The sequence below is a fragment of the Balearica regulorum genome, chromosome 3 (assembly GCF_011004875.1).
Source record: "Balearica regulorum gibbericeps isolate bBalReg1 chromosome 3, bBalReg1.pri, whole genome shotgun sequence".
Classification (NCBI taxonomy): domain Eukaryota; kingdom Metazoa; phylum Chordata; class Aves; order Gruiformes; family Gruidae; genus Balearica; species Balearica regulorum.
The window spans coordinates 109,003,248-109,024,965 of NC_046186.1; the positions used below are offsets into that span (position 1 = coordinate 109,003,248).

At 44.9% G+C, this 21,718-nt stretch overlaps 2 protein-coding genes across 2 annotated transcripts in view; both read left to right on the forward strand.

Annotated features, from left to right (window-relative positions):
- Positions 1 to 609: 609 nt before the first annotated feature.
- EPCAM (epithelial cell adhesion molecule) lies at positions 610 to 6,611 on the forward strand. Its single transcript, XM_075749429.1, has 9 exons — positions 610 to 1,168; positions 1,676 to 1,780; positions 2,405 to 2,645; positions 2,941 to 3,006; positions 4,204 to 4,267; positions 4,658 to 4,759; positions 4,929 to 5,126; positions 5,371 to 5,412; positions 6,104 to 6,611. The coding sequence occupies exons 1-9, from the start codon at positions 1,102 to 1,104 to the stop codon at positions 6,143 to 6,145; spliced, it is 927 nt and encodes a 308-aa protein (XP_075605544.1). The 5' UTR covers positions 610 to 1,101; the 3' UTR covers positions 6,146 to 6,611.
- Positions 6,612 to 15,041: 8,430 nt separating this feature from the next.
- MSH2 (mutS homolog 2) overlaps positions 15,042 to 21,718 on the forward strand; it is a 55,350-nt gene continuing 48,673 nt past the window's right edge. Inside the window, exons 1-5 of the mRNA XM_075749432.1 lie at positions 15,042 to 15,353; positions 18,204 to 18,358; positions 18,761 to 19,039; positions 19,381 to 19,527; positions 20,641 to 20,790. Coding sequence (XP_075605547.1) covers positions 15,134 to 15,353; positions 18,204 to 18,358; positions 18,761 to 19,039; positions 19,381 to 19,527; positions 20,641 to 20,790 — 951 coding nt within the window. The 5' untranslated portion in view covers positions 15,042 to 15,133. The remainder of the gene's footprint in view (positions 15,354 to 18,203; positions 18,359 to 18,760; positions 19,040 to 19,380; positions 19,528 to 20,640; positions 20,791 to 21,718) is intronic.

Below are 21,718 nucleotides of genomic sequence, written 5' to 3' on the forward strand. Positions count from 1 at the left end.
AACAAGGAAGTGTGGATACGGCAGCACCAGAAGCAACTCTTTTCAGAGCACTCCTAACGTAGAGTGACCTAGCATGTATTTCAAAAAAGAAAAAAAAAAAGCAGAAAGATCCTTAAGAAATATTTTATTCTATACAGATAGGTGTTCTCATTTTTCTTAACTGAGGGATTATCAGGATTTATTTTAAATGCTAAGTCCTCATGGAATAGTTCAAAGGGCACCACTGGACGTGAACAAAACTAACTATAAAGTGTGAATATTTATTACTGGCTCTCAGCTTGCTGAGGGCGGACCGCGGGAGTGATCCGCGGCCACCCACCCGCAGAGGGGAGAGAAAACGCCCCCCCACCTCTCTCCTGAGGGAGAGGAAACGCAGGGCCCAGCGGCCGCAAGGCCAGGGCAGAGACCTTGGGGCCGACCACCCCCGGGGAGGCCTTCCCGCGGTCCCGGCTCTCTGAAGGTCACAGGTGGGAGCGGGAAGCCCGAAGCTGGGAGACATGCCGGCTTTGCTCCCCCGGCCCATGTATCACCGTGCGGCGGCCTCCCCGCCCCGTAAAGCAAACACGCCGCGGAGCTTCCCCCGATGACTAACAGTTTCTCTTCGACGGCGGGGACAGCCTTCCCTCTGCTCCCCGACGACACCCCCTCCCTCCTCTCTACGATAGCCCCGTCCTACCGCCCCTCCAGCGGAGGCGGGGTGGTTTCACAGCCCCTTTACCGGGACCGACCGCACCTCCGCTACCTCCCTCCCCAGCCCTGCGGAAGAGGCTCTCGTTGGGCCGGGCCGGGAGCGGGGACCTGCCCTGCCCCGCCCCATCCAGTTTCGCCCAGGTGCGGGGGGAGGGGACGGCAGTTTAACACCGCGCCCGGCTGGGCCGGGAGGAGGAGTCGCCGCTGCCGTCGCCGCCGCCATCACCACCCGCTGCGCGTCCCAGGTGTAACCGGAGCCGGGAGGGCGCGGTGCAGCCACCACCACCACCTGCGGAACCTGTCGGGCGGCTCACATCGGTTCGCCGCCGCGCACGCACTACTCCCTCTCTTCTGCCCGCGCCTCAGAGGACTTTTCTCCGGCCTCTCCGCGCCCCGCCGCCGGTCAAAGTCATGAAGCTACTCTGTGGGGCTGCACTCCTGCTGCTGTTCTGCGCCGCTGCCTGCGCTCAGCAGAGCTGTAAGTGCCCGCACCCCCCTGTCCGTCCCGTATTCCCCATCCCAACCGGGCTCCCTCGCCCTGTGATTCCCTCCTGCGGCTCCTCCGCCGCCCGCCGAGCCGCCCCGGTGGGCACCTTGCGCCGCCCGGCGCCACAAAATGGCGCCCCCTCGCTGCAGGGGCCGCTGGCCAGCGGGGAGGGGCCTCCTCGCGGGCGGGAAGGTGAGGAGGGGGTAGGGATGCCTGGCTTCCGCGCCCCTTTGTCCCCGGCCGGAGGACCCCGGCAGCCTGGGGGAAGGGTCCTCAGGGAGCCCGAGCGTCGTGAAGGAGGTTCTCGCCCTTTTCTAGGGAAGGGTGGGTGGTAAGGTGGTAAGCGGTGAGGTACGGGTGCCCTACACCTGGTCGGCTCTGTCCAGTGAGGGCCAGCTTTGTCTCCTCCCCGCCCGCGCAACAGCGGGTGACGGTGCCCTGGGGTGCCCGGCTACCTCCCCGGGGGCGTCCGCGCTCACAGCCGCGCTTATCTTCCAGCGTGCATCTGCGAGAAGAACAAGCGTGTCACCAACTGCAGGCCGCTCAATGGCTCCTGCTGGTGCGACTCGGTGGGCTCCGGCGTGTCCGTGAACTGCGGCACTTGTGAGTAAAGCACGCGTGTCGGTTGTGGCTTGGCCTGGGTGTGCTCTCTGGTTCAGGGCGGCAAGGAAAAGCGCCAACTAAAATTCGGGGAATATGTGAAAATGAGCATTGAGTTCCCGGCAAATAATGGTAGCGAGGAAGGAAAGCTGCTTCCTGGTCTTCCAGATCGACTGGCAATAAGCGTTTGGGATGCCTTCTGTGTGGATGTGCGTACGCTTATACTGATGCAGGCTCCCCCATCCTCCTTAATTTTTTGTCTCTGATGGCAAGGGTTTCTCAAAGATTAATTTTTAGCTTCCTTCTAAGTATGTATCATGACTTTTCCTACAAATCTAGAGTTGAAAGAGCTTTGCCCCAGGACCTTACTCCTGGTTCGAGCTCAGCTAAGCTGTAAATGATCTTCTGGCTGAACGAAAGTGAAGGTGGCTGGACTTCGTACGTGTTTGGCTTCAGAGGCTGACTTACTGCAATTGCGTTGACTTTCTGTGCCACCTATGTGTTAGGCACCCACTCTTCTTGTAATGGCTTTAAATCTAGTTGCTTCTGATGTAACCTTGTAGTTTTACAGACTTAAGAGCTCTGTTTTGAACATACTGCGTAACATGACTTTCTGATTATTTTTAGTGACTTCAAAGTGCCTGTTGATGAAAGCAGAAATGACAGGCTCAAAATCAGGTCGCCGTGAGAAACCAAAAGATGCATTTGAAAACACTGACGGCCTTTATGATCCTGAGTGTGAAAATACTGGTGTTTTCAAGGCAAAGCAGTGCAACGGAACCACCTGTTGGTGTGTGAATACAGCTGGCGTTAGGAGAACTGACAAACATGATGCAGACTTGAAGTGCAATCGATTAGTCAGAACGACGTAAGTCTTTCAACAGGGTGTGCTGTGACATGAAAACATTCCTGTATTAGGTTCTGCATTATAGAGGATTTGTATGTATGAATGATGTGCTGAGGATGAATGAAGACGGAGCAATAAATGCTCATTTACTGCTTTTTTTTTTTTTTTCTCTTCAGTAACAAGCTGATGTGGAAGGGTTTTGGAGGGCAGTTTCTTTGTTTTTTCTCTCACTGCTTGTTTTTTTCCCCCGGGCTTAGATTTTTAGTATGCATTGTTATACATGAAGAGTATTCATTCTACTTCTCTATTACTTCAGGTGGATCATCATTGAAATGAAACATGCCGAGAGAAATGCTCCTCTGACCACTGAATCTTTGAACAAGTAAGTGATGACAGTAAGATATCATGACAATGTCTGCATGTACTACTAGATATGTAGCATACTTCTAAGCAGCAAAACATTTAAAAGCATTGTCAAACCTGTGAACTCATTTGTAAGACATCTTAGAAGTGATCATCACAGAATTGTTTTAATTTTTATTGGAAATAAATTAACTAGTTAAGAGATTCATTTCCATTTTAAAATTGATCACTACCTCTTTCATCAAGTCAATATACTGAAGGAAATAGAAGGCAATAAGTTGAAACTGCCCAAAAAGTAAATGACAAAGATGGCAGAGGGACTGCGTAGAAGCAGCAGGAGAAAAACAAGTTTAGCTATTTTTTGGCTAAAATAAAATCCTACTTCTCTCTATCATGAGGCCATGTAGCAAGAATAATGTGTTTGTAGCTATTAGATTCACACACACACACTGGAACAAAAGCTACTACTCTCTAGCTCCTTTCCTGAACTCTCAAAACTGTTCAAACTCTTTTCTCTAACACTACAGTAATGTGTGTATTTTTTCAGTAAGTGTATCTTCAGTGTTAGGAATTATCAGAGCTCTAGTATAACTTAATAATGTGAGTGTACTGGGTTTGGTTGGCATGGAGTTAATTTCTTGGTCGCAGTTGATACAGTGCTGTGTTTCAGACTGGTGACCAAAACAGTGTTGGTAAGTCACTGATGTTTTAGCTGCTGATGATCAGTGCTTACATAGTGAGTAGGCTGGGGGTAGGCAAGGAGTTGAGAGGGGACACAGCAGAGACAGCTGACTCAAATTGACCAAAGAGATATCCTGTATTGCATGTGTCATGCTCAGCAATAAAACTGGGGAGGGGGGAAGTTTTTCCTGAGTAGCCTTTGCTCGGAGATCGGCTGGGCATTGGTCTGCTAGTGGTGAGTGATTGCTTTTGCATCGTTAAGGCTTTTATTTCCTCCACCCAACCCTTTCACTTACTAAACTGTCTTATCTTTACCCATGAGGGTTTTTTTTTTCTTGCTTTTACCCTTCTGATTGCCTTCCCAATCCTGCTAGGGGGAAGTAAGAGACTGGGTAGGGTTTAGCTGCTGGGTGGGGTCAACCCACCACAGAGAGACTGCAGGAAAAAACCCAATTATACTAGTCTTCCTGGCTTCTGAAAATAGATGTGTAAAATAGTACTGTTTTTAAGAGCTATGGTTTTAATATCTCTGCAGGTTCTTCAAGGAAACAATTACCAGTCGTTATATGCTGGATGGACGCTATATAAGTAATGTTCTGGTAAGAGGCACATCATTTTTAGTAAAGTATCAATTTTATTTTGTTGTGGGTAACTTTGAAAACTCTTGTTTGACTAATGCAGTGCAGCATGAGTCTTATTAGAAGCTCTCAAAATAGTGTCACTTACTGAGCAGCTAGCAAATACTGTATCTGAACTGAAATACTGAGAAATTACATGTTGCTTTCCTCAGTCTGTAGATTAATTCTTACTTTACTTTACTAAAAAAGTGGAATTTGAATCTTATTGTTGTTGGTTTGTGAACAAGTACCAGAAACTTTATTCAGGATGTGAGTTCACAAGTTGGATCACAGTATTTTGCTGTTGTATTTGATGGTTGGATTTAAACTGGCCCCTTCTTAATACCGTACTATGTTTGGGGTTTTTTGCAGTATGAAAAACCTTACATTACTATTGATTTGAAGCAAGATTCCTCAGACAAATCTTCTGGAGATGTGGATATAGCTGATGTGGCCTACTACTTTGAAAAAGATGTAAGTGTGTCATGAGTGAAGTCTGCCAAAGACTAGATGTGTACATTGTGTTGTATCCAGTAGTCTTACTATGTCCTGGCTAAAGCAAGATGAATTATTGCACTGCCTAGATGGATGCCTATTGCAATGTGAACTACCAAGCCTCTTTTTTTTCCCTATCTGTTCTTAGGTAAAAGGCGACTCCATCTTTCATAATAATAATGGACTAAACATCAGTATTGATAATGAAGAACTGCATTTTGAGAAGACTGTGGTCTACTATGTTGATGAAATAGCACCGGAGTTTTCCATGAAGTCTCTGACAGCTGGCCTCATTGCTGTCATTGTAGTAGTAATAGTAGCAATAGTTGCTGGAATTGTGGTTCTGGTAAGTTCTAGTGAAGCTGCCAAGCAGAACGAGTAACAGTGGCATTTGGGAAATGACAACATACCAGGGTAACTGGACTTGATAGAAATCCTCTGTAAACTGGCTGCTTTTTTGAGACTTGGAGGTGGGAACGAGGTGATGGACTTACCATCACTGTTTCAGGTTATGACTGAAGGGTGTGGAAAATGAAAGTAAGTCAAGACTTAAAATAAAACTTCACAATTATTCTGTCCTTCTTTTACAGGTCCTCACAAGGAGGAGGAAAGGGAAGTACGTGAAAGCAGAGGTAATTAATTTCTGTTTATGGTATATGTGTGGGGAGGAGGTTGGCCAGAATCCAGAAACTCCTAAGTTTGCCGTAGGTTAAGAGTTGCTTTGCGTGCTTCAGATATGTTCAAGGAGACTGAAAGTATTCAAATTCTGTAACTAGTTTCATCTCTACCTAGTTCACCATGTGCATTCTGTGCTAGGTTCAAAGGCACCTGGTGATTCCCTGCATTTCCCAGGGGTGGGAGGTGGTGCTGACAGCAAGTACCATTTTTACATATCTATAGCAAGGGCTATACAATCCACAGGAAATGCTGATAGTCTTGTTCTGTCATGAAAGACCTTTACTTGAAGTATTTGTATGGAGCTTGCAGCTTCTATTGAAGAGCTATTTTCCAGTGGAATAGTAACAAATGGTACTAGTTCATGATGCTTCACCCCAAGTGTAGAGCCTTTTGTAAAGGAATCCAAAGGATGTGGCTAAATAGTAGTCTGTTCCCTGCACACACCCTAAAGAGTGGTGTGGGTTTTTTTAAAAATAATAATAAAAAAAAGCTGAAGTGCTACAGTGGTCTTGGCATGTTTGATTCTGTTAGTGTTACATCAAATCTCTTTGCTAATGAAAATCTGGGTTGTTAAGTCCCAGTGACTTCTTAGGTCTTGTGTTGAGAAATAGCACAAATGTTGATCTCCCTCTGCCTCCTCTCCAGATAAAGGAAATGAATGAAATGCATAGAGGACTGAACGCATAACCAAATCAACTGAAGACAGAGTAAGATTCAAACAAGACAACAGCAGAAACATTAGAGGCATGGATCTTCACTCTTAAAAGATTGCTTCTGAAAGGGAGGCAACTGTGCTCACTTAATGATTGTTAAAACTAACAGCCAAACTGGTAAAACTGTGCTACTACTTTTACTATTTGCTGAGTTAAATGCCCCATCTTAGAGAAGTCTGTCTATTGCTCCCTGATTTTATGTTTTTTTATGATGATGAAATAAGTTGACAACTGCTGTTACTAGGGTTTTGAAGCATACATGCTTAAATGGTTATTTTACCCTTGTGAGAAGTTTATTGAAAATAATGATTTTTGTAGCCATGTTGCAATGAGACTCTCATGTATAACTGAAGACATTTTTACGTTTTTATGGCTGTTTGTACATAGTTGAAGTTGCTGTAACTTTTTTATTACTTGAATTAATAAAACTTTGAAACAGGCTTCTAATTATTCCATGTTGAAATGATGATAACCTGCTAAAAAATTCAGCAGCTTAATAGTGCCTTAAAGCAAGCAAGCACCCTCAGTGCAGGTGAAAAGATTCTAAAACTCTAATTATCAACATTTGTATTAGCTATCTAATATCTGGATACCATGATATTTTTTTCTTAAAGCTGTGAGAAGTATGCAAAGCTGTGAGAAGTATGCTTTATTTTATTTTCCACTCTTAATATGCAACAGGAGGAAAATTATAAAATACAGATTGTTTGTATAAAAAATAAACATGCTGTGAATGTAGCAATTTCAGGAATGCATAGACTGCTCTTTCAAATGCTATGTGAGTATTTATAATAAGCCTCTAATCTAGAACATCTCTGGTGTAGGGTTGGGGGTGGGTAGACTTGGCATCTGACAGTGGAGCTGGGGAAGAGCTATTACGCCATTACCATGATTTGCATAGCTCTCCATTGCAAACTTGTTGCACAGCTAGAATTGTTTCTGCTGTTACGAGTTTACTGTCATGGAAGCTGACCAAACTTACACAGGCTATCTTCCTCTGAGCTTTGGATAAAAGAGCTTGCTTTGGCAGTCAGTAATCCATGTAATGTATATTGGCTAGCCAGTAAAGGTGTATAGTCTGTCCAGCATCTCCCATTTATAAAGGAAATGCTGTAACTCCTGTTGCCAAAGAAATAATGAGATACAAGATAAGGAACTGAATGACGAATCTTATTACTAATGTGGTGTTTGTTTTGACCCCCCCTCCCTAAAACAGGAAAAGTAGGATAAACTACTGAGAGGATATTCTACTTACTGTGTTCATAAAATTAAATGTGAATTAAAGAGCTTTTGTGCACCTGCTAAATACAACAGGGAAATCACTGGACTGCATTGAACGTACTTCTGATTGCACAGGTCACCCGTATCCCTTCTGCCTTTGAACAAGGTGGTGGCTGACATAATGTGTTACTTTGTTGGATGTTGAAATGCAGGCAGCAACCATTCCCTTGGGTCTTCAACATCTAGTGCTGTGACCTCAGGTGTGTGCGCCAAGCTGCTGCAGCTCCCAAGCTGGACTAAATTTCTCTTGAGTTTCCAGTATGTTTTGGGACGTGGAGACATGTGCATCAATTGGCTGTGTCAAGTTGCTCCTGCTAAGCACAAAAATCCTGAAGTAGGGAATCCAGCGGAGTGCTGCGCAGCCTTTTCAGGCAGCTTTGTCAGTGACAACTTCTGTAGGGCTGTCTCTCCCTCTGCCAGTATGTGCCACTCCCTTCCTCCGCAGGTATGCAGGCAGTCTGCTGAGGTATGCTGAATTTCATACAATTCTGTAAGCTGCTAAACAAATGAAGCCTAGTTTTCAGTACACTTGTCTTTTGCCGAGTTGCGTGTATTATTGTCTTCCCCAATTTGTCACACTCTATATACTTTCTTGTATGTCTGCAATATGGTATTCTTGCCAGTCCTTTCTTCTGCCCAAGATAATAATGCTATTGTTTCCTTTCCTCCTCCTCTTTCTACCTTCCCTGTCCCCATTTTGTACCTTATTTTTGGCCTGTGGGATGCAAAGAGATGTCATGTGCTGTGGCTGGGCTGGAGCTACACATGTGCTGACTTGACTGGCTGGTATGTGTCTCCTGTGTGGCCTGGACCTTGTCCCAGCCGGTTTGTTTGAAAATCATTTTCTCACTATGTTTCCCACAGTAGAGGAAGGTGTTTACAGCCTTTTCAATTTTTTTTAATCTAATGGAAATTTTCATTTTTCACTTGCACAAGCTTAGTGTGTCTAATGCATTCTTCTTCCTTGTCAAATTTGACTGAAACTAGCCAAGCGCTTAGAAAACCACAAAGTTTATAGAAATTAATTAAAAAAATAGAATACAGTTTAACTAAATCCACCACTGAAGGGATTGTACTATATCTGTTTCTAAACTGTTACTACAGTACAAACATGATGCTGCTCAGCTCTCACAATGGTGGTCAGTAATAGGTTTTTCCCTAGTTCCCTTTTCTAATTAGTCTTATTGACCTTTATATTGGGTTTTGTTCTGTTCTGTATATTAAATACTGCATTTGTGCAACAGTCCAGCTGCATAAAAGTGTGTATTTAGAGGGAAATGGAAAAGGATGAGGGGGCAAGAGTTGAGAAACTAGTGTATTGGCATCCTGCATCTTTATTGTGTTTTAAAGCTCTTTATCACTAGAAGAGACTAATATGCTGAAATAATTAAAAAAGTTCTCTCAGATAGTGTTGAGTCTCCATATATGCATGTGATGTTTCTCTTCATATATAGAGCAGTTTTGAACTGCTGGCAAAAATAATTGCTATTGAAAAATAATATGGTATTAAAGAGCAAAATACTAAGTGTTCTCTATTTTAATACTTCGAAAGTATTCAGCAAAGTAAAAAACCCAAGTTTCCTGTAAAAGAAACAAACCAACAAGCTTAATAAAAGAGTATTAGTCACTGCATGATTTTTTTACAAGGTAAATATTTTAATGCTTCCATCTGCCTAATTCATTAATTTCATTCCATGAAGGGGCATTTTTTTAAAAATCTAAAGTTCTACACAAAGTTGTGATACCATGTTCCTCTCTTAATACAGTGTCAATTGTGATAAAGGATATGAAGGGTAGACTGAAGATTTATTTAATAATTTGAGACTGAATAAATGAGATCTTTTTTACAGAGAGGGATGGACACAAACTGTACAAGAAAGCCTAGTAATATTTATCTTAGTGCCTATGTACAACATGGGAAAATGGTGTTTGTGCAGGCAAGTGCAAATCTATTACTTCCTTGTGAATTATTACACTAGCATATGTATTAAGTTATTACTGCTGAGTGAAATTATATAAATGTTTATGTAAAGACAATGAAAGACTTTTTAGAAGAGAATATGGAAATAGCATATTTAAGAAAGTATGACCAATAAAGCCTATAAAACTTTCTTCCAAAAAACTAAGTGTAGTTTCCACAGCTACAAAATGAAAGGTCGGAGCGTTGGGTACGTAGGGTCTGTTGACACTGGCACGCTCATTACACTCCTGAACAATCATAGTAAGTCTGGTAAGAGAAATAACATTGTTTGCGAACCATGTTTATTTATATCCTCACCTGCTGGACTTTGATTGCCATAATATATGGTGACTTTGGATTACAGACTGCTTGAAATAGCTTGAAAAATATTCTAGGAAACTAAAAATCCTAGCAGCTCTGCTGCCCCAACTTTATGACCGCTCGTTACTGAATTCTAGCAACTTCTAGAAAAGGCTACAGTCTCATTAATGATGAAGGTCCATTGCTGGGCGTACGGGCTGTTGGGCACGCTGCAGGGGTGGCTCCTCTGTTGGGGATAGTTGGGCCCATCCCTGCAGAGTTTTAGGAAGTTGGCTAAAATCTTTGTCCTCCTTGTCTTAGCAGTGACACATAAGGGCAAATGTATGCAAGGGAGAGGGTGGTAGATAAAAAGGAGGTGGTGTGTAACATTAGGTTATAGCATGTAAAAACTTGATACAGGTAAGAAGTGGGGTTTTTTTCTCTGCTAACCCCTAAATGGGCTGCAGAATCCTTGTGTGCTCGGCTGCCTGCAAAGTAGAGAGCATGGCTCTGCCAAACTAATCTGAGCTGAAAAAAGTACATACAAGAAAGTTTAAAGGTCCTTTACAGGGCAACAGCCACATTTTCAGTTTCAAACTTACATTAACTAAATATTCTTGTTAATATTATCAAAGTCTCTGCTGCGTTATACATACATATACACACCAGTCTAAGGCAACATTTTCTGGTGGCATACCCCAAAACCATTAGAGCTGCCACTGATCACACTTTAATATTAATTAAAATTTCGTGAAAGAGGTTTGGGGTTTTTTTTTTGTAGAGCGGCTAAAGGACACAGATTTTTCCTAACTGAAAAGCCATTGCAACTTCTCTGTGTGGTGGGTTGACCCTGGCTGGGGGCCAGGTGCCCACCAGAGCCACTCTATCACTCCCCTCCTTCACTAGACAGGGGAGAAAAAGTACAACGAAAAGCTTATGGGTCGAGATAAGGACAGGGAGAGATCACTCACTAATTATTGTCACGAGCAAAACAGACTGAACTTAGAGAGGGAATTCATCTAATTATTACTAAGCAAAAAAGAGTAGAGGAATGAGAAATAAAATCAAATCTTAAAACACCTCCCCCCACCCCTCCCATCTTCCTGGGCTCAACTTCACTCCCGGCTTCAACCTCCTCCCCCCTCAGCGGCACAGGGGGACGGGGAGTGGGGGTTACAGTCAGTTCATCACACGTTGTTTCTGCCGCTTCTTCATCCTCAGGGGGAGGACTCCTCTCATCGTTCCCCTGCTCCAGCATGGAGTCCCTCTCACGGGAGACAGTCCTTCACAAACTTCTCCAACGTGAATCTCTTCCACGGGCTACAGTCCTTCACGAACTGCTCCAGCATGGGTCTCTTCCATGGGGTGCAGACCTTCAGGAGCAAACTGCTCCAGCGTGGGGTCCCCCACGGGGTCACAAGTCCTGCCAGCAAACCTGCTCTGGCGTGGGCTCCTCTCTCCATGGGGCCACAGGTCCTGCCAGGAGCTTGCTCCAGCGTGGGCTATCCACGGGCCACAGCCTCCTTCAGGTGTCTCCACCTGCTCCGGCGTGGGGTCCTCCAGGGGCTGCAGGTGGAATCTCTACACCCCCTCATCCTCCCTCCATGGGCTGCAGGGGGACAGCCTGCTTCACCATGGTCTTCACCACGGGCTGCAGGGGGATCTCTGCTCCGGCACCTGGAGCACCTCCTCCCCCTCCTTCTGCACTGACCTTGGTGGTGCAGAGTTTCTTACATCTTCTCACTCCTCTCTCCTGCTGCAAAATCTCTCTCTAACTTTTTTTTCCTTCTTAAATATGTTATCACAGAGGCGCTGATTGGCTTGGCCTTGGCCAGCGACGAGTCTGTCTTGGAGCCTGCTGGCATTGGCTCTGTCAGACACAGGGGAAGCTTCTAGCAGCTTCTCACAGAAGCCACCCCTGTAGCCCCCCCGCTACCAAAACCTTGCCACGCAAACCCAACACACTGTGTATGCTAGTTATGCATAAGAAGGCAACCAAATTAATTAAGGTCTAGTAGTCCATTTCCCATCTGCCATGTGTGTAGCAATTACAGCCATCTTCTCATTCCAGTCACTCCTGGCATGCACAAGGGAGAAAGGAGGAAGCTCTCTGTTAGCAACAGCGCAGTGAAGCAACCAAGCCTGGCAACAAGGAGATGGTCCCCATTCAGGGTTAGACCTTTGTGGATCAGCCCTGGAAGAACAGATGGGGCAAAGAAAATGGCAAAGCTCAGACAAAGGTGATCAATCTGGTGACATTTTGTGCAAGAGGTGTCACAACATTAATGTTTTTCATTGTGGTCACCACTCTAAGAGCATTAGCGACAGGTTTAGGTGGTGGCTTTCTGTAAATGGGAGCCTGCAGCTCAGCAGAGCTGCCTTGAGCAAACTGCTGAATGAAGAGGTGTAACCAGCCCAGAGCAGGGAGAAGGAAGCACTGCAACACACAACAATTAACAGCTTAGCAGACCTTATTTTATCTATTTTGAAGGTGGTAATGAGGTCCCTGGAGCCCACCTCCTCTCCAGCTGTTTGTACAGGGCACTTTTTTCCTTCTTGTCCTATCTTCTGCCTTACCTGTAGCCGTCAGTACCTGCAAAGACAAGCACTCCCAGCTATTCATAATGTATGTTTTGGTCTGACCTGGTATTACCACCTCTTGGCAAGGTTACCTGACACTATGAGTGCCTTCAGAAGGTTATGGATTTGTTAAATGACAATTATTTAGGATTAATTTTCCAATGTAAGTACTGCTTTAAGCAAACACTTTTGGTGGAGGGAAGTATCAGACCAGATAGCTTTGCCACTTCTGAAAATAAGGTTAGCAAAAGTGCACTTATTCTTACTAAAAATAAATCCAACTGCCGTGTCAGAGCAATGTCATTTTTACAACTGTTATGGAGATAAGAGGATGATTTTTGGCAAGTACAAAGCTGTCAAGGCTCTAGTGACCTTATGTTTTGCTTCTTCTTTCCTAAGTCAAATGAAGGCAAATTGGGCTTTCTCTTCTCAAGAACCGCCTGTGGTCTGTCAGCGAGTGCATTTGCAAAAGGGCTTTGAAGACCTTTTCTGGAAAAGCTGTGTTACCTCAGGGGTACAGGACCGGGGTTTGGGTGGGGAAGGCTGAGGTGTCCCAGAGGGGACAGGCAGCCTGGGGTGACACTGGGCAGGAACGGGGCAGAGGTGGGGACACCAACGAGTTCCCTGTGGAGGGACAGCCAGCACGCAGCAACACCTTCAGACTGAGGCATCAGGGTGGTCCCAGTGGATAGTATAGTGTGAAAACCTGAAGTAGTCCTTATGTGGGCCTCCAAGGGCCTTTTGGAAAGCAGCTGTTGACACCAAGAAATATTAAGGATGAGCACGTTGATTGATGGAGTGGAAAGAAGAGAGAAGTCAGGTGAGAAATCTAGGAAAAAAGGTCTCAAAAGTGTTCCATAGCTGGGACCAGGGGCAGGTCCGGAGGAAAGGTAACATATGGTAGAAAGGAGAGAGAAAGCATGGGACACAGACAAGACAACGTTCTGAAGCAGCAGGGAACACAAACCAGAAGAAGGGATAAGCATTTGTGCAAGAAATGCTAAGGCATATAAAATTTAAGATGTGTTTTGTCTGTAGGTGATAGGGTGCAGGCAGCTGAATTGGGGTACAAGAATCGTGATTTAGAACTGACCGGAAAAAAGGAAAGTGGTGCAAAACAAGTTTCCAAGACTTGATTTAGCTGATGAAACCTAGGACTTCCCATTATTCTTAAACAATAATCACTAAATGAGAAATTGTCAGCTACACTGTTTTTATACCCTTATGTCTTTGCAGCAGAAGTGTCACCGAAATTCAGGAATAAAACAAAACTCCTTAACACCAAGTTAGCATTAAGAAGCAGGCATTTCCTTTATTGCAGCGCTGGGTGTCAGGAGGATAGTTCCTCTAATCAGGCACACCTAACGCTGGTTCTCTTGTCATATTTATACACAAAGATTACAAAGTGGTACACTCCCCGTCACAATAATTGGTTCATATTTCTTCACCTAGTATGCAAACTAGAACGCATGCTCAGTTCCTTTCTCCGCCTCTGTCTTTTGAGTAGGTGGTATGATTTGGGTAGGGGGCTTATGGGTCGGTGGTCGTGGGGACCCTGGCCCAAATTACCTTTCCCCTCGTTTCTCAATATTTCGGTGTTGGTAATTGTTTGCTATACGCCTCAGAAAGATAAGGATGTTGCTGGAGGCAATTAATGTGCTCCCTTTCTGAAAACTATGTACATAAGGGCCTTGAAGTGCCTTGTAGCTCCTCCTTTTTCTCATGATGTGTAGCAGATGCTCATTCTAAGAATCATTAGCCTTCTACCTAAAGTAACAATGAATAGTTTCTCCTCACATACAAGCAGGCCTTTGTTATAGGCCTATCTTTTTGGCTACAGAAGGAAAAACAAAAAACAAAAAAAACCCCCAAAAATACTTGAGACAGTGCAAGGAAAAGATGACAAAACATCAAAACCCAGAAGCACTCTGGGCATGGGGACCACCCTGTAGCCAGCACTCAGGATCCCTCCCAGCACCACAGGGCAGTCAGTGCCCTTTCTGTCCCTGGGCTGGGTGACCTGTGTGTAAAGGGGGGCCAGGTCTTCATTTTTCTGGCCATTTGCCATGTTGCTCCTTGTGCTGCCTGGGAGGAGTGACTACCCCTACCCCCACCCCATAAGGAGGGTGAGAGTTGCTTTGTGCCCGAGGGGGCACAAGGGGTCACCGGACACCATTCCCCCTGTAAGCAGAGGAACTCCCTCACAGTCACCTGCCTCCTGGCAGTCTGAGCAAGGCGACAGCCCTGTACTCAGGCTGTTACACCATTTGCCTTCTGGCCGCCCTTGAAGCTCCTCTGCACGCTGAGCCCTGAGGGGCTCCACACTCCTGGGCCGCAGGTCACTCTCCTCATCGTGGAGTAAGCGGAGTGACCTCCTCAGCACGGGCTGCCTGGGGCTCCCTTCCAAAGGGAAGGCCTTTGATGACCGTTGAGGCCTGCATACTTCAGCTTTGACACGAGGTTGTACGCAAACACACAACTATCACCGCACGGGTGTCACCGCTGAGATTAGGGCAGCCTGAGCACTGGCACTCCGCCTCCGGCCTTCACCGCCGACCACCGAGAGGGAGCAGCTAGCCCCGCGGGGGCCCGACGGCAGGCAACCTGCGGGCGGCGGCCCTCACCGCCCCGGCGTTCCCATGGCAGCGTACGGCGCCCGGGAAGGCCCACTCCTCCCCCGCTCCCGCGACGCAGGTGCCATGGCGCGCCCGGGCGCCGTATAGGGGCGGGGCGGTGGTGACGCATCGCTCAGGCCCCGCAGCGATTGGGTGCCGTCGCTTGCGCGCGTGCGCTGCGGGCGGCTAGGGGCGCGCGTGGTGGCCGTTGGCGGGAGGCGGCAGCATGGCGGTGGAGCCGCCGCGGGAGGCGGTGTGGCCGGAGGGCGCGGGGGCCGAGGCGGGCTTCGTGCGCGCCGTGCTCTCGCTGCCCGAGAAGCCCGACACCACCGTGCGCTTCTTCGAGCGCGGCGACTACTACACGGCGCACGGTGCCGACGCGCGGCTGGCCGCCTGCGAGCTCTTCCGTACCCGCGCCGTCATCCGCCAGCTGGCGGGGGCACCGGGTGGGTGCGGCGGGGGAGGCCCGGCCCGAGGGCCCGAAGGGCGGCGGGGAGCCAGCGGTGTCAAGGCGGGCGGCGGGTTGGACTCGTCCGCCCCGGGCCTTGCTTGCGGAGGGGCGGGCGCCCGGCCTGGGATGGCCGGAGGGGAGCGGGGGGAGGAGGGAGCGGGGTGAGGAGGGAGCGGGAGGGCCGCCCGCGGCGAGGCGGCGGTGGGTGCCGGTGCCAGTAGCTGCCCCTGGCAGCCGGTGCAGCAGTGGCGTGTTCTCAAGGGCAGGGCCGCCGGGGTGTCACGCGGGTCGGGACGCTGCGTGTTTTCACTTTCAGTCCTGGTATTTCGTGGCTGCCTTGGGCTTCGGTTCTCCTCGACGTCATTTTTCAAAGGCAGGGACCTTGCCAGGGCGAGAGAGCATGAGGCGCTGCTGGCTTCTTCCCGCTTTGGGTCTCTGTAGAGCTACTGCCGGGCACGGGGCTGCCGAAGCCTGCAGCACCCCGGGTGTTGCCGAGTGAGGGCGGCGGTCCTTGCTGCTCTTCCCTGCTCAGCGCGGGAAGGGGCATGTCGGGGGGTCTCTGGATTTCAGTACGTGCTTTCACTCGTGTAACTGATAGCAAGTCTGTCTCCTTCAGCCTCTCGCAGCTCTGAGATGATCATTAGTAGCCATTCTGAGTAGGATGTGTGTGACAGATGTGGGTGTGCGAGCCGAGGGAAGGGATCTACAGCGGAAAGCGTGGATCCGAGTATTACTTCTCTTCGTGTAGGCTCGTACTGCAGGACTGTCAGATGTGGGTAGTCAGTTGAACACAACGTGTTGCATGGGCTAACAGCAGTTAGTAACACTTCTTTCCAGAGCATTGGTAGATTTCTGTTTGTGAAAATGATTGCGTGACATCATCTGTGATAACTGAGGCCTGGGCTCATACAGTTCTACAGTGCAGGTGATATGTAAATGTAACGCTTGGCTAATGATGGCCAGCAGAAGTTAATAACTTAATTTATGGGTTGCATAAGATTTTCTCTTCCATCTACCCCCTGTTGCTTTTTATTTATCTCTTGGTGTGAGACGATGGAGCTTGCAGATGTCGGATGTAAGAGCATTACGATAAATTATCTTGTCAGAAGAGGCAAACCTTAGTATTATCCTTAATCTTGAAGAACATAATATTGCAAAGTTATTGGCTCATGCTTTGCAAAATAAACTTGATTGGAATCTGTTTCTTATGAATGATTTTTTTTTTTTTTGGGTGTACTGGCATGAAGAAGAGAATGGCATTCTCTCATGCTTTTCACTTTCTATTGCAAGTGATGAGCTAATATGTAAAAACCCAAAACAACCAAACCCACCAAACAAAACCCCTCAAAACACCCTCTCTGAGACACAAAAGAAAAAACAAAACTTGTGGAAGAGTTGTAGCGCTTGATAGTTTTGAGTGTAGAATTTGATATATCTTTCAGATTAGAAACACATCTATCAGTATTATTTTTATATTCCATTTAAAAGTGATCATTTCACAGATGTAAGCATGTGACTATCAGTTCCAGTTTTAAAACACTGCAAACCATAGCCTTATCGAGCATATCCAGCTAAAAGTCAGCATGGAACTACATTTTTGCTTTCGGGATGATTCCAAAGCACAAATCAGCTTTAGCTGTCTGCCCACCCCCTGCTAGCGTATTATGTAGTCTCGGCTGGAAAAAAAAGAAAAATTGTCATTTGTTGGACAGTTCTGTACTGGGAAAGAGAACCTAATTATGTGGAAATAATTAGGTTTTTACCTGCTTCCAACATAAGTCTTAGTAGAAATTTGAGGAAAGAAGAAAGAAAATGAAAAACATTCTATTTAAAGTAGACCCACAAGTTCTTATGTGTGTGGAAATTTGCTGTTTAACATCTTTCACCTAAAGGGAGGAAGCACCTCAAATGTGATGAAGGTGTGCTGCTGAAAAGAGGGATGTGATAATCCCTATCTATTGCTTGTGCTTGCTTTGTATGTCATCTAGCTCTTATGTATCTGATACCAGTCTGAGTTAATTCCACATGCAGATCTGGCAGAAAACTTAATATACCCACCCGAAACCCCAGTTTGTTTAGTAGTGGAATTATCTTACTCTGTGAGTAGGCCGGTGCCAGAGGTGGCTGGGGAGGTAGAAGTGGTATTGCTCTTTTTGGCAGCTGTACGGAATTAAATTTGTTTAGCTGTATCATCTGCCTGCACCCTTATAGGAACAGATGCCAGAAGTTTGTCAGTTAGGCACTTTCTAAGTTTAAAATTTTACATTAAAACTTAACTCTCTTGAGAATATGATGTTTTTACAGTATATATTGTGATAAAAGGGAAATGTCTTGGCATGTGTGTCTTGCCATCTTCTGAGTGCGACTAGAGTGACAGTCTGTTCTGTCAACAGAAGTGGCTTAGCCAGGAAAGAAAAGATGTTATCCGGAAGGAAAACCTGTATCTGGCTTCCAGCACTCATTAGATTAAAATGTGTGAAAGGTTAATTAGAAAAACAGGAGAGGGAAAGGGTAAGAGGAGTGTATCCTTTTATATACATGTATATCTAGATGGAGAAGGAGAGGGTGAGAGGAACATAAATGTATATCTAGATATAATGAAATTTGAACATGAACATTGCTTTTATTTGGATATGGTGTATGCTTTCTTCATTCTTAATCAGTTGAGTGTTGTGCTTTTGTGTTGTTTTTATGGGTTTGACATGCTTGCTCCATTGATAGCAGAATAATGCCCTTCCCGAGGCTGTTAACTCTGTTTCTTGGGGATTTCTGTTACAGAAAATAAACATTATGAACAAATTTGGGTATCTTATAATTCCCCCCCCCCCTTTTTTTTTTTTTTTAGGAACTCAGAAGCTTGAGAGTGTCGTGCTTAGTAAAATGAACTTTGAATCTTTTGTGAGAGATCTGCTTTTGGTTCGTCATTACAGAGTTGAAGTTTACAAGAACAAAGCAGGGAGTAAATCTATCAAAGAAAATGACTGGTATTTAGCATATAAGGTACAATTTTCAACCTTTCTTTATAATTGTGAGATGAAAGAAAAAAATCCAATAACTCTTTCCTGAGCCTCTCAGCTTGGAGTTTGGGGATTTTCAGGGACTGACATTGATGGTATGATGGTAAACTGTGTGGTCTGTTATATATCCCTGTATTTTCTCCTGCTCTAAGGCTGGAAGAGCTTGTTCTGTGTCTTTGCCGTGGTTTGGGACATAAAGGAAACCTGAAATAGTTCACTTTGTGTAGATGATATGTAAAATTTTAATGGTTAAAAAAATAGAACAGCTGTATGTTTTATATTAATGGACTGTTGAATACTTAGTTTTATCAGTTGTTGTCCTTTTTAAAGAAAAAAAAAGTATGTATATACACTCTCTTTAAAAGTATATTTCTTCTCTGAATAGGGTTCTCCAGGAAATCTTGCCCAGTTTGAGGAAGTTCTCTTTGCCAACAATGACATGTCAACAGCCATTGGGGTTGTGGGGGTTAAGCTGTCTACTGCTGATGGACAAAGAGTAGTAGGAGTGGGGTATGTCGACACTACACTGAGAAAATTGAGTGTCTGTGAGTTTCCAGATAACGATCAGTTCTCAAACCTTGAAGCTCTACTGGTTCAACTAGGACCGAAGGAGTGTGTGCTACCAGGAGGAGAGACTGCAGGAGAGATGGGAAAACTACGACAAGTAAGGGAACCATCGTGGCTTACAGTTAGACAAAACTTTATCCAAAAAGCTGTATTCTAGCTTATTAACTAGACTTCATGATTTATGGAAAAATGGAGGAGCCATATGTTAACTTGAAGTTTTGATTTATGCATATGAAATATATTATTTGTTTGTTGACTCATTTGTATTTTAATCAGCAAAAGTTGTTCTAAGGGTAAAATCTTGTCTATTGTTCTTCTGTCTGCAATCTAGCGCAGTCTAGCAGTGAATAAATATTTCTGCAGTGTTTGCTTCTATGTAATTAACATCTGTCCCTGAATATTGAAAATAATTGATAACTGTGTATTTATAAACAACAGGTCATTCAGAGAGGAGGAATCCTGATTACAGACAGGAAGAAGGCAGATTTCACAACAAAAGATATTGTTCAGGATCTCAATCGTTTGTTAAAATCAAAAAAAGAAGAACAAATGAATAGTGCAGCATTGCCAGAGATGGAAAAGCAGGTGAGCACAGAGCAATGTTTAATGTACTCCTGTATTTTAAAAGCAGAGTGGTGTGTGCACATGTTGTGAGCCTATCTCCTCTGTCCTCCCCAGTCCTGTTTTATGCTGGCTTCTCATACTTCTGGGAAAGTATATTGTACAGCCCATGGCATAGTAAGCTACATTCTTGCTGAACAATTTAGCACTTCTGCTCAGCTTGAGTCCGTGTCAAAGTTGGATTCCAGGGGTCCTGGAAAAAAAGAGAAAACCCTTCACTTACCTCTAAAGTAGTAAACTCTGGTAAGCAAATAGACTGTGCACAAGAGGTACTTCCTATTCATAATCTGTCTAAGGACTGAAGTACAATACTTTGCTTACTTTGCGTGACAGGAAAATTGGTATTTGAAAACAAAGTAATGTTTATGATAATATTTTTGTGTTTTATATCATCTTACGGCTCAAGCATATGATTTAGTGCCTGCGTGTGAACTGAACGTGTTTGTTCTTAGCTGCAAACAAGAGGTAATTTGCTTGAGATAAACATGTTTTAATTTGTTTTAAAATGCCTTTCGTAGCTGGTGCTCAGTGCAGGTGTACCGTGCAGAGTTATCCTTCCTTAATGTGTGATTTCATAACAGATTAAAATTGTTTGAAGTGTGTTGCAGCTGAACAAGTCAGTCATGCTGCTGCCTCTTTTGTGCTGGCGCTAGCGTTTGTAAGGCCATGTGGTGAGTCAGATCACATCCTTGTTCTGGCTGAAAACTAACCCTGAAACCATGTCCTGAGATGATCCATGATATCTCCTTTATCTGCAAGAACTTGTTTGTGTTCCTGAGCCAGAGACATCCCGATAACAGCTTTGGAAAGCTGGCGAGGTGTGCACTTCACATTTTGTTTATCAGATTGTTGTTCTTGCACCTACCTAGAAAGACACTGCAGTGCCATAGAATGTCCCTATGAAAATGAAGTCTTGTCAGACAGGATGAGTCTCTCCTGGCCTTGCTGGAATTGACGTGGCTCAAAGACTTCCCCTGACTGTAGTTCTCTAAGGGCATTTATCAGATATTCAAGAGTATTTCTAACTAGAATGTTTCTGGTTGATGATTTTTTTTTTTTTTTAAATAAAAACTTCAGGTTGCTGTTTCATCTTTGTCGGCCATTATCAAGTTTTTAGAGCTGCTGTCAGATGAGTCTAACTTCGGACAGTTTGAACTGACTACTTTCGATCTTAGTCAGTATATGGTTCTAGATAATGCAGCTGTTCAAGCCCTCAACCTTTTTCAGGTAAGAAAAGCCCACTTGAATTGATAAGTGGTTTAAAATACAATTACTTAGTTGCTTGATAAGTAGCCTGACTACCCAATCACAACTCCCCAGATCCTGATTAATGGCAACTTCTACATTTTAACTTTGTTTTCAACTTCTCCTGTACAGTGTGTTTTAAACACTGTTAGCCACTGTTACCACCTTTTGTGGTTTTGTTTTTTGTTAGCTTACTTTGAATGTAGAAGAGAAGATCATCAGGGAGGTAGGAAGTGGCCACAAACAAGTGTCTGTAGAATGCAGATATGGGAAGAGCCTTAGAAATACCTCATTGTTGTAGCTGCTGAGGAGTCTGGCTAAGCAGAGGGGGGACTGCTTTGTTTTTCCATGGTTTTAGTCAAAGAAGTTCACATCTCCAGTGGCAGAAGCAGTCTTGGTGTATGGGAGGGGAGGAGAGTTCTGTAGTTCTATGGTATGATGGGGAACTCCAAAGCATGGTTGCTTTATACAGTATTGCTGTTTTTGGGGAAAGAATAGAAGCCTGAATTAGAAGTACAGGAGGTACATGGCAGGAGCACTGCTGGTGGTGATGGAAAGGGAGGGCTGGCTGCAGCAAACAGGGCAACGAACAGGACAGTACTTAAAAACACGCTGAAAGCACTGTGGCATGCAAACTGGCCAGTGTCAATTTTACTTTTTACGCATGTTTTCTACAGATCCAAACAGGTTACCAGACTCTGTACCTCCTACTACATCTGTTTTTCTGCTTTGGCCCTTTTTATAGTTGTAGGAAAATGTTAACTCAGTGCTGTGTTGTATCAGCTTTTTTCTTTTGTTTTCATGTTAGTAACCTTGCTTAGTGATCTTTGCTTTGAGCTAATCCACTTGAGTTTCAGACTTATAGGAAGAAATCACACGTATGGTCCCCTGGTTACCTTAGAGGGATTTC

Excerpts from the sequence above, each read along its gene's own strand:
- EPCAM (XM_075749429.1), top strand. The coding sequence starts at position 1,102 with ATGAAGCTACTCTGTGGGGCTGCACTCCTGCTGCTGTTCTGCGCCGCT. Across the intron at positions 1,781-2,404 it reads GTCCGTGAACTGCGGCACTT|TGACTTCAAAGTGCCTGTTG; the intron begins GTGAGTAAAGCA and ends GATTATTTTTAG. Across the intron at positions 5,413-6,103 it reads GGAAGTACGTGAAAGCAGAG|ATAAAGGAAATGAATGAAAT; the intron begins GTAATTAATTTC and ends CCTCCTCTCCAG.